This window comes from Nanorana parkeri, unplaced genomic scaffold (assembly GCF_000935625.1).
Source record: "Nanorana parkeri isolate BGI_ZX_2015 unplaced genomic scaffold, ASM93562v1 scaffold782, whole genome shotgun sequence".
Lineage (NCBI taxonomy): Eukaryota > Metazoa > Chordata > Amphibia > Anura > Dicroglossidae > Nanorana > Nanorana parkeri.
This window is the reverse complement of record NW_017307050.1, coordinates 244,819-260,719: the sequence shown is the minus strand read 5'-3', so window position 1 is coordinate 260,719 and position 15,901 is coordinate 244,819. Positions and strand designations below refer to the sequence as shown.

At 39.8% G+C, this 15,901-nt stretch overlaps 1 protein-coding gene across 1 annotated transcript in view; it reads left to right on the top strand.

The window, feature by feature from the left end:
* The first annotated feature begins 1,571 nt into the window (after nucleotides 1-1,571).
* The window catches only part of MXRA5 (matrix remodeling associated 5), a 78,290-nt gene continuing 63,960 nt past the window's right edge, over nucleotides 1,572-15,901 (top strand). Inside the window, exons 1-2 of the mRNA XM_018564789.1 lie at nucleotides 1,572-1,790; nucleotides 1,898-1,939. Of these exons, the coding sequence (XP_018420291.1) occupies nucleotides 1,572-1,790; nucleotides 1,898-1,939 (261 nt within the window). The remainder of the gene's footprint in view (nucleotides 1,791-1,897; nucleotides 1,940-15,901) is intronic.

The window sequence follows — 15,901 nt, the reverse complement described above, 5'->3', positions numbered from 1 at the left end:
GCTCCTGTGAAATGTGAAAACCCATATCCATTCTAAACTGTGATTTTATTTTGGATAGAGCAGGGAAGGGTTAGAGCTTCTGTCAGATATTCTTCCCTTTGTGTACATGTTGGGAGATTTACTCTTATTCCTTTCAGGTCAAGAATGGGTGGGACATTTCTCCAACAGGGACAAAATAAAAATATAGTTTAATAGTGTGAAAAATTGTTAGACATTCTTACAATGTTTGCTGTTTCTACTCATGTCTTCCTGCTCCATCCATTTCCTGTACAGGCATCAAAGCAACAGGAAGTAAAGGAACATCTCCCCAATGGAATCAAATACAGAAATATAAATCAGATAGAAATACTTACTCTCATCCACGTTATTTAAAAAACAAATCCTGGAGTTAGGCTGTACTCTAAAGTTAAACTGTTAGTGTGATCGAAGGGGAGGCACCTAAAAGTGCCAGCACATATCTGGAGGCCATTTTCATGTGAATCCTGATTCCCTTCACTTGCACCTCACTATTTGTCAATTAGGTTGTCAATCATATCTAAAGTTGCATATACGTGGTTATAATTTGGTATGGACTTTCACATGAAAAATCTTGTCAGAACGTTTGATAATGCTATCAGAGACTTGTTAATTGTTGTTTGAAATTTTGTTTGATTTAACATTCAATTTTGGAATTAATGGAGTTTCTCCAATGAAAACCCACATACACTGTTAGAGTATTATTTGTTAGAATATAGTAAAATTTTCCCTCCTCCTTCAGTATTTTATGTCAAGGTTGGTTGAAATTGCAAAATTGAAAGTGAAATGAAAAAGGTATTTATACATAAGAGGAGCTTGAAAAAACAAGGGCAGCCTCTGTTGCTGCTCCATTACCAGAGCCCCTGAGTAGCTTAACAGGCATAAAATAATGAGTATCAGAAGATACCACTGCTGTTGAAGATGCCAGTTTCTATGATGTACCTCAGGAGGAAGATGGATAATATGAAATCACCTGCACTCCATACAGCGTACAGACCTTGGATAAGAGGTTGGTGCATGAAGGGACAACATGGATGGAGCCGTGTCAGATACAGTCCATAATAGAAGTCACCAGCACTCGATGATATGTGCAAGAAGTAAAGCACTTTTTATTGAATCGTCACATGCGTCTAACAGCCAACGTTTCAGGGCGACGCAGGGTCCCTTCTTCTGGGCGACATAGTGACCGACGCAGACGATACACACCAGTGGACATGGTGCTGGAAAAGCCATAGTCAGATGCAGGCCAGGTCGACAACGTGCAGACAGTACAGTACCAGCAAGCAGACAAGAGCATGGTCAGGAAACAATCCATGGTTGGTAACATGCAGGCAGCAGAGTATAAGACAGCAGGCAGAAGTAAGGTTGAGGGACAGGCAATGGTCATAGGATTTCGGAGCAGTGGAAAAATGGTTGAAACAAATTGGGTCATTATTGGATGATGAGAGTCAGACTACCCGATCTTGTATTCACAGAGTAGTTAAAGATCACGCAGCACTGGAGGCCTGAATGGCACAGCCTAAATAGCCAATCTGGTGTCACAATTCCTAGCGCATATGCCGTGGGATGTACGTGCAGACACACACATACCTGCACAGTGGTACATGGCCAAGCATGATTCTCTGAGCCAAACCAAGTGTGAACTCATGCTTCTTGGCAATACCGCTATCAAATATGACAGCTTCCTGCTATCAATGGTTGCTAAGGAAGTAGTGGGTGTCTGCACCTGGCGCATCCTTAGAAATCACCGATGTCACCTGGGAATCATCAGCAATGTAAGTATGTAATGATGTCACGTGGTGACATCATTGCCCAAATATAGCCATGGCCATATTTAGTCAAGGATGTTACCAGTATGCCCACCCCTTTCCTTATTTTACAGATGACAGCTCAGAAAGTTGTCATTCGGCCAGGGTCCATTGATGTGAGTGAATGAAGCAGGAAAGAATGAAAAATCTCCCGTGGAGGCGGGCAATTCTCTCCTGCTTCCTCCTCCCTTTTTTTCCCCTGTGTTTGGAACCCATTTCTTGACCATGTTTTGGATCCACAGCAGTTGTGGGGTAATATATATATATATATTTTATCTTTATTATGTACTAGATGACACTGCACATCCTATGCTATATTGGGTAAACTTATTATCTATTATATTTCAAGTAATAGCAAGTACTATATATGCGCTGTATCTGGATTTGTCTCTTTGATATATGCAAAGCATATGTATGCAAAAAGTGTTTTTAAAAGATGGAGATAATAATATACAATATGTTAATCCATAGATACGTACGTGAGGTTCCTGAAGAAGCCAGTTGGTGTGAAACGCGTCGAAACTCAGAATAACCTGCCACATACGCTATTTTTTGAATGGGGGTATTAGATATGTATATGGTTGCTCATCCCATATCTACTGTGTATTTTCCCTTGGTTTTCACCTGGTGATACGGCCAGTAACACACATACTGTCCTAGGGTGGCTCCACTCTGTGAAGGAACAATGGAGCCACCTTTGGACGGCGGCATTGTCAACCTTTAGATTTAGATGGACATGACTAACAAGCTAACATTTTTTAAGCAGTTACAACAATATTTTCGGTTTTCTGTTGGGATACATTTTTACATAAATGAATAAAATCTGACCATTATAAGCACCCCTGTCAGTGTTAAATGGTTTGTCTCAACTTTTGCTGGACAGCTTGGTCTGTTAAAGGAAGTTGAACAATTACAGACTCATGGGCCAGATCACTAGATGAAAATAATGGAAAAAAAGCTTAGAAAAGAAAACTAACATCTAAGGATATACAGTCAGTTAAGATAAATATTATCACAAAGCTGTTTATTTTTGGGAAGATATTTATTTTTCTACATTGATAGTGAATGCAGTTCTTCCCCCACATTTGTACGCATTTCAAGCACCAGCCACTGTTGAATAATATATCATCTGGCATACTTAGATATTAGACAAGGGGTGGGGAGGGCCTCACAGTCCACCTCTGTTTTAAATGTTACAACTATTATCAGTCTTGGAGTTGTTACAGGCTGAAAAAGTGGGAGGAACAGTACAAACAGAATCCATGGATATGCAAAAATAATAAATTGATAGAACTTTTTAGGTTAAGTATTAACAGAACATCATTTAACAAATATTGTGCTTTGAATTTTTTTATGTGTATGTAACAAATTCCACTTTTTTTAATCCATCCACATTGTTAGCCAAATGAATAGACAAAAATGGCCTTCATGTGGATTGTTATGTATTTTGTTTACCACTGGCAAAGTGTAACATCATGTAGCACTTTGGTTTTCAAAGAAACGGGGCCAAAACTAATTATTCATTTTGTGTGAAAAAATATTTTGGTAAGCCAAATTCAAAACAAGACAGATAATTGTAATTTTTAAAAACATGCAGTGGGTGTTTTTTTAAGCAATTTTAGCTGTGTTATGGAGCTTGGGCACATATGGAAATGTGGAAATGTTTTCAACTTCACAGGCAAACAGAGAAAAAAGTGCTGGGAGCAATTATACACCCATGGATGGTCTCTTCCTATCTGGATATAGCACTATGCCTCATTGAACTAATTAACGGAAAGCTTCAATGACATGTGTTTATATTATTTTTACCAGGAAGACATAAATGAAATATGCACTCATTTTCAAGTATGTCCTTAATACTACTGAATTACAATTCATTAAGATGTATATAATTTCAACCTACATCCACGTTTAATCAGTTGGTTTACTTCAATGAATAGAAGGCATTTATCAAAAGCGGTACACTGCCATGAATATTTATTTATTACATTTCTTGCAATAGCATCTTAATAGTGCTGAGTGCTTCACATTTTAAAAGAGACTGTGAGCTGAAAAATACAGCTAAATAATGCTAATTCATTTTTTTTTACTGGTTGAGCATTCAGTCCATCGCGTGATTATTACTAGAATGAAACAGAAGGAAGAATGGAAAACCTAATCAGTTTAAATATAAACAAGACAAAGGTTAATTATGGACATTCCTGGAAGCCTCCTCTGTGTGTGTGTGTCTGAATTAATTTTGTTTCGTTACTAGGGGCCTAACCTCCGTGACTTCAGTACTAAACTTCACCAATGTCTGTTTCCCTAACCAATGCGATAATTCCTTTTAGCCATTAACTATGTATGTAGACAGGAAAATGACATAGGCAAATCAGGTAGATTCTTCTTATAGTTTGTTTGAAGTCACATATCATAAAACAGCCAAAGCGTTTTGGGGGATCAGAGGGTCCCCTTCATCCAGGGCTAAATGAAATGTGTCCTGGACAATTGTAATTAGAAAAATCTTGAAAAGTACACAACAAATGTGTTTTTCCTATTACCTTAACTAGTACCGTATTCTTTAGCAAGCACAAGTAAACTTAAACACTAAATATGCCTAAATATTTCCAAAAATAGACTTTTGACTATGAATTGTATGAGATAAAATCACCTTCTCAAGAATTTTCTCATCAGCCCTTTAAACATTTCACACTGATCATCCTTCTTGAATCTGAGCTAAATGCATTCAACTACAAGGATCAAACCCAAAAAGGTTAAGTAGTATTTAGCAGTCAGGTTTTTATCTTCTGCAGCTCCAATAATTATGCCTCCTGTAATCAGGTCAGATGGATGGAGGTATATCCTCCAAAAGCTTCATCATATGTACCCTGTTTTTCTTAATCTGCACTAAATAAACAGGATTTATGTCCACTGGAACATGAAGAGCTCCTTGGTCTTTTTTTTGTTTTCCTGAGTTTGCATGCCTTCGGTAGCAGTAGTGAACCAAAGATGCTACCTGCTGAGAAAGAAGCCTTACTTCCGAATTTGTGCTCTGGTGACAATGGTTATAAAAGGTTGATTTACTAAAGACAAATAGACTGTATGCTTTGGAAGGGAATTTCTCTTGCTCAACCCACCCTCTTAGTATGAGAATAGGGGAACACTATTGTGATGTAATGAACCCCAATGCCCTCTGCCCATCAAATGTTTCGAAACATTTTCTTTGCATACATGGGGTAATAAGGCTTTCTTTTTAGAGAAAAAGTTTCCACTAATATTATAGAAAGGAACATACATTGTAAGCTCTTAGAAAGGGAAACTTGGTGGATTTTTACATTGCTAACATATATACCACTCAGATTAAATCATCAGTGGGGTGTAAGCATGTATTCAGAATTATTTCTATAGGCAGTTTGAGATCAGTGTTCTATTCAGGTTCATTTGTTTCTCTCTTTGAGAATTTGAGTATTTGAGACATTGGGGTTGATTTACTAACCTTTTAAACACACCACGAACGTGTATACACCTCTGTAGTGTGTTCCCTCCCAGGATGATCTATGGGAGGAATCGAAACACCTTTGTAGTGTGTACACACCCAGCAGTTGTGTTGTGCAAAGCCCTGCAATGAATTGCAAGGTAATGTGGTGTAAATTAGCTCTATGTTATGTTGCTTGCGTTGATGAATGCAGGAATGTAAATGCATGAGCTAACCATTTTTGTCTAAACTGTGAAGCAGCATTATATATGCATCATGTGCATGATTTTTCCATATATGGCATTAGTGGAAATATGCTTTTAGAGACTTTTTGGTTGATAAATACGTTTTGCTGTGTGAAAATCACACACACCTGGTGCGTGCGTGTGTTTAGGTTAGTAAATCACCCCCATTGTATTCATATCTGTTTATATTTATTTGGTTTGAATTCATTTATAAATTAATACTATGGCTCATTCGGCTCTACCATTCTATACCATGTTACAACCTTCATCTGAGCCACTAATCTAACAAATGGAGGGAGGTGGTATGCATTTATTATGTGAAGTTGGTGTCTACTTCTCGGAGCACAGTCCGGGAATATGACATTTTAGCTGCTTGTGGATCTGTGCTCTGACACTTGACGCCTGCAACATATGTGCCTTTCTCTACAGTCTCTACAGTCTCTGTGTTTGAGCTTGCTTTGGACTTCTTTTCTTATATACTATATCTTAGTGTGTAATGTTGTTTGATACTATTTTACCCCCCTCCGGAGTTGAATGGGGAGTGTGTATAATGCTGTGATTAAGGCCCAGATTGTGGACTGAAAGGCATCCACAGTTTGTTACTTGATGTCCTTTTATCTGCTAACATGGAATAGAAGTTTTTTAGCCCGCCCTGAAACAATTGGTTGCACATTTGGAACAAGAGGCAGGCATTCAAGCTATACAGTTAAAAGGGTAGCATGTGACTGTGAACGGAGGGAGTGGCTAAATTGCTGAAACAGTGCAAGGGATGTAAAGTGGTATGGTTAAATAAAGCCAAGCCTATGCTGCTTTGTGTCAAGAGTGCTTAACACACAAGAGTGCATGGTTCAGGAGTTTGTAACACCAAAAATGCAAGGGTCAGGAATGTGCAACACAGAGTGCAGGGTTCAGGAGGGTATAACACACATAATGAGACATGTGGTAACCTAATATACCATTTCTCTTACTCTGTGTGTTAAGCACTCCTGACCTCGGCACTCTGTGCGGCTGTGCTAGAATCCAGCACCCCAGCTCCCTGCATCCACGCCCAGACAGCATTAATTCCGCTGCTCAGGGCTCCTCCTTTATATTGCCCCCACTCCTCTGTATGCTTTGCTGAATCCCAAAAATGAACACAAGCTTCTGGTCCCATTTTCTCCTGCTTCTCACACCAGCTCCTACCATCTGACCTCCTTCCCCCAACCTCTCTGGCAGTGCTACACACACAGACCAGAACTGACCAACAGGAGGACTCTTTCTCCAGAGGATCTGCATGTGAGTGGGGGAGCTGCTGCTAATTCCAAAGCAAGGAGAAGAAGAAGGTAAGGCAACAAGGCTTCGGAGGCTTGCAGGAGGTCCACAATCACTGTGTAGTTGGAGCACATCGATAGAAGATGACCAGCACACAAGCTGCTCAGCTAGAGAACAGTAGCAGTTTAAGCAAACAATGGAACAAATTAGAGATGCCAGCTTTAGTAAACCATATTTTATCTTCCTTGCATCAAGACGTTATTAATTCAATTTCAGGTTATCCTTCATCTATGGCAAAGATGCAGCAACAGATTGCAAGCAGCTTGTTGTAGTTCCAGAAGGCTTCTCCCTCATTAATAATTCTGATAGGGGGTTGGATAGTTTGCAGTGATTCTAGAGACAGTGGGAGGGATAGATGGTCTCCTATTGCCCTGTTTAGGACACAAAGTGGTTGAGGTGTAGGCTGCTGTATTTGCAGCTGCCCCCCTCCTGCCTTGTCTCTTTCCATACTTCCCTGTAGACTCCATACTATTCCCCAAAGATACACACACATCCATCAGCCACACAGGAAGTTGCATTGTCCTCACAATCACTGGGCAGGGACCAACCTTTTGTGCAACTGGACAATATGTGTGATGGGATGACACCTGTGCTGTGCAATGTTTACAATTAACTGCTGGGTGGCTGGGGACAATGACTGGTATGGTGGGTTCCCAGGGACAGACCCCTCTGTACAGGGACCGTCCCCGGAAAACGTGAATTAATGGTAGCCATGCTTTCCACGGGAATTATCCCTCAGCTTATTAACTGAGGTGAAGCTTTGCTGACTTCCATCATCCAATCATGTGCAAGCAAAAATACTGTTTTTTTAAATCATTCTCGCATGTTAATAGGTGTTCTTTCCAAAGTAAAATGTTTACCACATTCACTAAGTGAAAAATCCCTTGCAAAATGAAGAACCTATTTGCCTTTAGTAAATCCACTCCTATGTGTTCAAGTACATAGTTTTAATAAATATATAAGTGAACTGATTTACCTGCTCACACAGCTAGTCATTTAATTCAAGTGCTTGCAATTTACAGACCTCTGCAACACTGTACAGCCAAGCAGATGACATCCATATTTCTTTGTTGTGTTTCTGTGTTATCCCTCTGCCTCAAACCTGCTTATCAGACAACAATAATTTAGAGCCAAAAGAACAGACATGTGACACAGTAAATTGCAATATGTTACAGCTTTATTATTTTCTGTGTCATCTTTATGCAGTAGCCAATGAATCAGCAGTGAGATGTTGCTCATTTAATGTATCATGAGCAGACTTCAAGCACTCAGGTGGATTAATACAATTCAGACACAATTGGGGTCTTTTTCTGGTACAGATTTGCAAAAATTGGTATAATAAGCCCACAGCTGCCCTAATTGTTTTATTATTTTTCAAATTTGTGGTTGACCAACTAATATAAGCTCTATGGGGAAGAAAACCACAAAAGACATACAGACAAAAAAATAGTTGTTCTAACATCTGCCTATCAAAACAAGAATCTAAAACCTAGTCAAAAAAACAATACATTTAACCTCTAGTCCAATCACCCCGTCCTATAATGGTTGTCGTTTTCTTTTACTGCAGCTTCTACTACCATTACAATAGTCTGCACCAGGGCCGCCATCAGAGGGGTATGGCTGATACCAATTTCAGGGGCCCAGGCAGCCTGGGGGACCTGGGCCCCCGCAGCCCACTCACAGTGGAGGAGATGAAGGAGGCCAGGCCCCAGCAGCCACAGTCTGGTGGCGGAAGAGGCCAGGCCCCTGCAGCGCTGATCCAGTGGTGGTAGAGGCTGGGCCCCAGCAGCGCCGATCCAACAGCAGGAGAGGCTGGGCCCCACCAGTGGCAGGTAAGGAGCTGCATGTGCAGGGAAAGAGAATCTGACCAGCCCATCTAAGACCTTGCAGAGCCCACCATAGAGAGTCTCAGATGGGCGTGCAGGATCTATGGTGTGCTCTGCAGGGTCACTCTCAGGTGGGCTTTTCGGGGTCTCAGGTGGGCTCTGCGGGGCCTCAGGTAGATCCTGAGTCCCATGTGTTACTAAGTCCAGAGTCCAGTGCGTTACTAAGTCCTAAGTTCAGTGCATTACTAGGTCCAGAGTCCAGTGCATTACTAGGTCCAGAGTCCAGTGCATTACTAGGTCCAGAGTCCAGTGCGTTACTAAGTCCTGAGTCCAGTGCGTTACTGCCCTGAGTCCAGTGCGTTACTAAGTCCAGAGTCCAATTCATATACTGTTCTGCATTGCTGTATAATGTATTGCTGGGTTTTGTAGTCTCACTACATCCGGTGCCATTCTGCATTAGAGTGTAAGCTCCACTGTACAGAAATTAATGTGACTGGCTCAGTGTTCTCTGGAAAGCCTTGTGGTTTGTCAGAGTTATATAAATGTGTGAGATTGTGGGGGGACCACAAGTACCGGTATGCCATTGACAGCTGGGCGGGGGCTAACCATGTAGGTTGTATGGGGCCTCATGATTTCTAGTGGCAGCCCTGGTCTGCACAATACGTGCAAGCCTGAAAAAACTTTTTACTAAAATGGCTGATCTTAATTTTCTGCTTGTGCTTTTGATGTTCACTTTTTCCTGTACATCAATAACTTTTGATTTGACCACGTTATTTCAATGCTGCATGGGTATGTGAAATTGGTTGTGAAACTGCACAACAAAAAGCATAAAAATGATTTTAAAATTGGTCAAAACAATAATATAATTTCATGTGCAATCAGCCATATTGTACAGACAGAAAATAGTGAACACAATCAGATTCCAAATGTCATATTTTAGCTTGTAAACTGTGTTAAATAAATGTAAAATATGTTCACTGGTGACAATTTGTATTAAATTGTAGGCTTCTTTAAACATCAAAAAACAATTAAAGGGCAGCAAAAACATAATGGAAAGTGACACGCATCAGAGATAATAAGCACATAACTGCTGGATGGCGCTATAACTAAATAACTATCAGATGTCTCAGACTGAAAAAGTACAAATAGTCAATTTGGCAAGAAATTGAAGTCATCAGTGAAAAATTAGCAATCAGCTGAAAAATGAGATATTAGAGAAACAATGACATATTAATGAACCTAGTTCAATCTGGTAAGTCAGTTGCATGCATTCAGGCATTCAGTTCACTCAAGAGGAAAATTATTAGTCGGTTTATACTGTTTAATGAATGGCAGCTATATAGCTGAGAGAAGTGCATAAAATATTGCTTAAAGTGAACTTGTCATCAACCTGTACACATCACAGAGAAGGGGTGTGTAAGGGAATCTAGTCATAACTTATGTGCACAACAGAGTAAACAGTTTTCCATGCCTTTAAAGCAGTCCTGTGATTGGGATCCTCTATATAGAAGACAAAAACAACAACCAGAGGTTTACCACCCTGTTTACACTGTCATGTAAACAAGGGAAGAGTCCCTTACAGCTGGCAATGAGGTTTGGCATGGCTGCTACCATGTGTTTGAGGTGAATCCTCTGGGTTCAAGATTTGCAATCTCAGCAGCAGAGCAGGAGACAGGCTGGAGAGCGTGTTGCTGGTTGCAAGGATTTTTTACACTGAGCAAAAAAGAGCAGGTAGCCGTTGCAGTGCAGGGTAGCCCCACAAAGCCCCCCCAAAAATTGTGCCCGCAGTTCTTCTTTAAAAGGGAACATTCACTTGTTACTGTCCATCTGTTCTTTAAGCTGCCTTTTGTTTGCTGCACACCATTGTTTGAAGGGAAACATAAATTAAGTTTAAGAGCAGTGTGCACCACCTATCACTCACATTCAATGCACCCCCCATTCCCATGGATAAAATAAAAGTAAGGGATACACCAGCTAAACCTAATATATCTGATAAAAACTGTCCTGCTGTATCCTCTTCTGTATCTTAATTCTTGTAGAAAAGTGCACCCTGTGCTTTTTTTCTCTACTAAATTTAGGTCTAGTGTTGCTATTTAAAACTGCCCTGCTGCTGGCCAATTCTCACTGCTGTGTCATCTTCAATCTACTGTTCTCTTTTTCTCCAGCACATTTTAGCCAATTCTCCATCATTAAAAATGTCCTACAGCTGATCAATTCTACAGTGCTGCATATTCTGTGGTCCTTTAATTCTATATAAGAGCTTGATAAAAGTTGGCCGGACAGTTTTGCATCAGCGAGAAAAAGAACAGCTACAGTAAACTACTGGCCAAATTCTTTTTGGCAGCCAAAGCGGGTTTATTATCGGTTGATAAAAAAGCATGTGTTGCTGCTAAAGGTACCTGAATAAAGCCTTTTTTTCAAACTGAAATGAATCAGATTGAGGTGCTGCATTTCCATGCCAAGCTAATTTTAAAATAAAAAAACATATATATATCTATATTCACACTGCAAGATGCTTGAAGTCCAGTGTGAAGTTTCCACATTCTGTGTTGATTTGGGGAGCCATGTTATCTGCTGGTGTTGGTCCACTGTGCTTCATTAAGTCCCGGGTCAACGCAGCCGTCTACCAGGAGATTTTGGAGCACTTCATGCTTCCTTTCGCAGAGGAGCTCTATGGGGATGCTGACTTCATTTTCCAGCAGGACTTGGCACCTGCCCACACTGCCAAAAGCACCAAAACCTGGTTCAATGACTGTGGGATTACTGTGCTTGATTGGCCAGCAAACTCACCTGGCCTGAACCCCATAGAGAATCTATAGGACATTGCTAAGAGAAAGATGAGAGACATGAGATCGTTATAAATGAACTTTTGCACGATTTTCTAATTATTCGAGTTTCACCTGTATGCATTATGTCCCTCATGACAGTCTGACAGTGCCAATCATCCCATGCCTTTTTTGACAGTAATTTGCCTATTAGCCCTGAAAATTACTTTAGCAACAAGATTAGTCCCCATGGGCTTTAATGTAATTCACCTCTAAGCTCAGGTTTGCTGAATTTTGAGCAAGATTTGCTGAGCCCTTGGGAAATCGAACCTACTGTAGGCAGATTCACCCATCACTATTTCCAGCTAGCAGTTCTAGGTAGGTGGGTAAAAATTACCAAGCCCTGAGGAATAGGGTTTTTTAAGCCCTCAAAATCACACCTTTGGCTTTTACCCATGATTTACACAACTTTCACCTAGTGTTCCTACATTTTCCAAGGGAATTCAATTAGATATTTGTGTGAATTTTTTACCATCTTATAAAGACTTTTATATTATTATTATTATTATTATTTGGCAATGCTATTGCTAGCATTCTGTTATACTTTTAACCAGCACTAGGCATTAATTTAGGATAACATACTCAATACCACAGAATAAACAACTGCAAAAAGTTTCAGATGTGATTACATTTCAGGTTGTTTTCATACATGGAGACAGTTTATGCAATGAAGACATCGTTTGAATTTTTAGCCCTAATTTGGAGTAGTTGTCTGACAGAAAACCATGTCAAATTGCTAAAGTCTTCATTATGGGTATTCCAGGCTATTAGCTGTGTCAAACAGTGTGCGCCTGTAAAAAGTTATTCTAATTTATGTAATACATTTCTAACCACAGGACAAGTCTACCAGGCATGTAGAATGAACAACTAACATTTGTAATTCTTAGTAAAGTCTAATAGATTTTTAGTGTGTTAGTATTACATGTGCCAATCTGTTAATACCAATTTAATTAAGTTAACATTATTATGATCCTGTATATACATAATATTGTTTGACATTCTAATTACAACCTATAAAGCAAAGCATTATAATCCAAATGTCAAGAATAAAAGACTGTATTAGTCACTTAATACAATTAAGCTGAAAGTCTCCTGCAATATAAGAGCTCTTTAACTCACCTCTCCAGCAGGCCGCATGCTGACACTGTCCTTCCTTCTTGAGGGTAGCTACTTTTGCTCCTCATAGTCCCTGTGTTGTAAAGTAGCAACCGCTCCAATGACACCCCTGTGATGGACCACAATCTCATGTTTAGTTTACTAATTTATATTGAAATTATAGTCCATCACCAGAGCGAGCTTGGAGCGATGGCTACTTTACAACACACAGGGACCATGGGGAACAAAAGTAGCCACCCTCCAGAAGGAAGCACAGTGTCATCATTAATTGATTTGAGATGATTTGAGGATCTACAGCTGAGCGTAGTAAGGTACGTTTTTGTTAATAATTAAGGTACTTAAATAAATGCATGTAATAATAAATAAATATTGCCTGCCCATTACAATATTTAGCACCATGTTTTCTAAAACGAGTAGTGACTCTAAATATGCTGGCAATATATCTAAAATGGTAATTGTAGATCTCTTATGGCACTCTTGCATTACTTCAAATGAGTGAAACTTTTGTTTGTTACCTCGCCCTCTTTCTTTCCCACTACCATTTTCTACCTCTCACTCCTACCTCAAGCTCCTAATTCTCCCTTATCCCCCCACCTACACTGAGTGATATTTTTAAAAGTATGCGAAACCTGAGTATTTTTAACTGTAACCCATTACAGTATCTTGCACATTGTCCACAAACTGTTCTTAATTCACATTGCAAAGGGGCAGCACAGTGGCGTAGTGGTTAGTGTAGGGGTTCTCCTTGGGGTCCCTGGTTCAAATCCCTGCCAGGTCACTATCTGCAAGGAGTTTGCATGTTCTCCCTGTGCTTGCGTGGGTTTCCTCCGGGTACTCCGGTTTCCTCCCACACTCCAAAGACATGCTGGAAGGTAAATTGGCTCCTGATTTGCCCTGTATGTATGCTGGGCAAATAGGGACCTTAGATTGTAATCTCCTTGAGGGAGATTACAATCTATGTAAAAGCGCTGCATAAATTGTCGCGCTATATAAATACCTGTAATAAATAAACAAATATGGATGTGAAACTGTGAATTTATTAATTTTTTATGCACATTTGAAGTGTATATATTGACTGTTTTCCTTGTTGAAAATATCAATAAAAAGTAGTGGTACTAAAACAAGTAGTGTAGGTGTAAAGAGGTTGCCTTTGCTAACCAATCCCTATGAAAAGTCTTTTTTCCAGGTTGTTATACTGATCCAATGGTTCCAGGACCTACTAAGTCACTGATATGATAAGGAGATCTACATTTCCTGAACTGCTTTCTTGTAATAGGTCATAAAAATACTGTATTTTCCTTGCACATGATTGCATATGCTTTGCCCTACATAGTGCAAATTCCCTTGCAAAGTGAACAGCCTATTTGTCTTTAATAAATGTCTCAAAGTTCAATATTCCAACAGCATATATCCAAATCCTTTAAAACATATTTACAAATGCATGCCAAAAGCAAACCACAAAGACCCCATGTATACTAGCCTTTAGAGATATATAAATAAATGTTCCAGGAGATTATTAGAAGTGAAAGAGTTGAGTTCATATCCAGTAATTCTATTGAAATACATTGCAATATCCAAACCTAAACACACAGCTAATATAAAACATTAATTTCCCCTTAGACACATAGTAAATGTTACATAGCCTTCAGTATCCACTTAAAATAAGTACACACTTTCAGGAGGAGTATTTTTTGGTATCACTTAAATTAATAAAAATACTCACATGTGAATGATGAACTAGAAAAAAATAAGAAGTCAAACCATACACATTCCTAGCTTCAGTCACTGAGCTTTAGTTAGTCTAACCCTTTGAGTGTGGCTATGATTATGGTAGCCATTGCTGCTATGTAATATATTACAAAAAGTAGGCATAAGGGTGGTAATCAGTCATACAGCTGTAAAGTGTGTGTGTGTGTGTGTGTGTGTGTGTGTCTGTGGTGGGGTTATAAAACTTTAGTATGAGGACTTATGTGGCTGACATTTTTCAAATAGTAATATAATGTGGACACTGTATTACATTGTATTGCCACTTTAAAAGTCTAATTACATTGTGAACCTCCACTGCCATCCTCAAAACATACTGAGATGCAGACTTACTACCTGTACTGCATAGGGCCAGACAGTGTTCACAGCCTCTTGGTCCATGTGCTCTACAGTGCATATCCCACAGGCCATTGTTTTGCCCTGCAAAATGTATTGGTCTTGCCAAGTAGTATCCTTCCTTGAAAAAGATAGAGATGCAAGGAACCTATGTTTGGTGCAGGGCCCATAGCTTAGCTTTTATCGGCATTCTCAACAAGTACATCCAGGGAAAAAAGAGGTAGATATGCCTCAATGGAATGCAACAGTTAGGAGGTATAAGCTGGAAAACTATTAAAAGAGAACTAAGGGGTAAGTGTTTTTCCCCATAGTTCTCTTTAGTGTCACGGGAGGACATATACTAACCTCCTCCCGTGACCCAAAGCTCAGTATATAGCGGGCTATTGCCTGCGATATACAGAGAACGCCGCAACCGGGACGGATCACAACAATACTGTCTGGATCCACCCAGCTGCATGACTGACAGCTGGCTCTGCCTATCTAGAGGCAGATCCAGCTGTACACGCCCCCTCCCCATCTGTTCCTCCACTGAGCGCTGTAGGGTCAGAGAGGGGAAGGGGGAATCTGACGGTCACCGCTCACTGCAGGGAGACAGTCGGGAAGTGAGTGGATCGGCTACATATTTCTGCTCACTTCCGGATCTATAGAGCCGACATGTGACAGCTTCTTTGTCACAGGTCGGCTCTAACTATGTGGATGAGTGGAAATCACTCACCTGATAGTTCTCCTTTAAACTTAATATTTATTACGTCATGTGTTTCATAGCTCCACTTTGGTTTGAGTGTTATACAAGGTAATAATGAGTATACAATAAAAAAATGCATATACTTATTGTATCATGAAGTAATCATTTTCAGATGACTTTAAACAATATAGACAACTTAAAAAATATCAGTAAATAAATATCAATGGAAGAAACATTGGCACTTAAGAAACGGGTGTATTAACCCCAAGCTATTAGTATTTATAGCTCTCCTGAGCCCAGGAAAAAAGGACTTGATAGTTTCCCAGAATAAATGTTAAAAACAGAACAGATGTCACTCTTCTTATGGTTATCAGGATTAAGTGGCTCTTTCCTCATGACCTAGTACCATACTTCATTCACCAATGAAGCTAATTAGTCACAGATTTTTCTGCATTAGGACCACATTCAGTCTTTAGATGTTTCCTTCAATGCCAAATCACATGCAGCTAAAACACA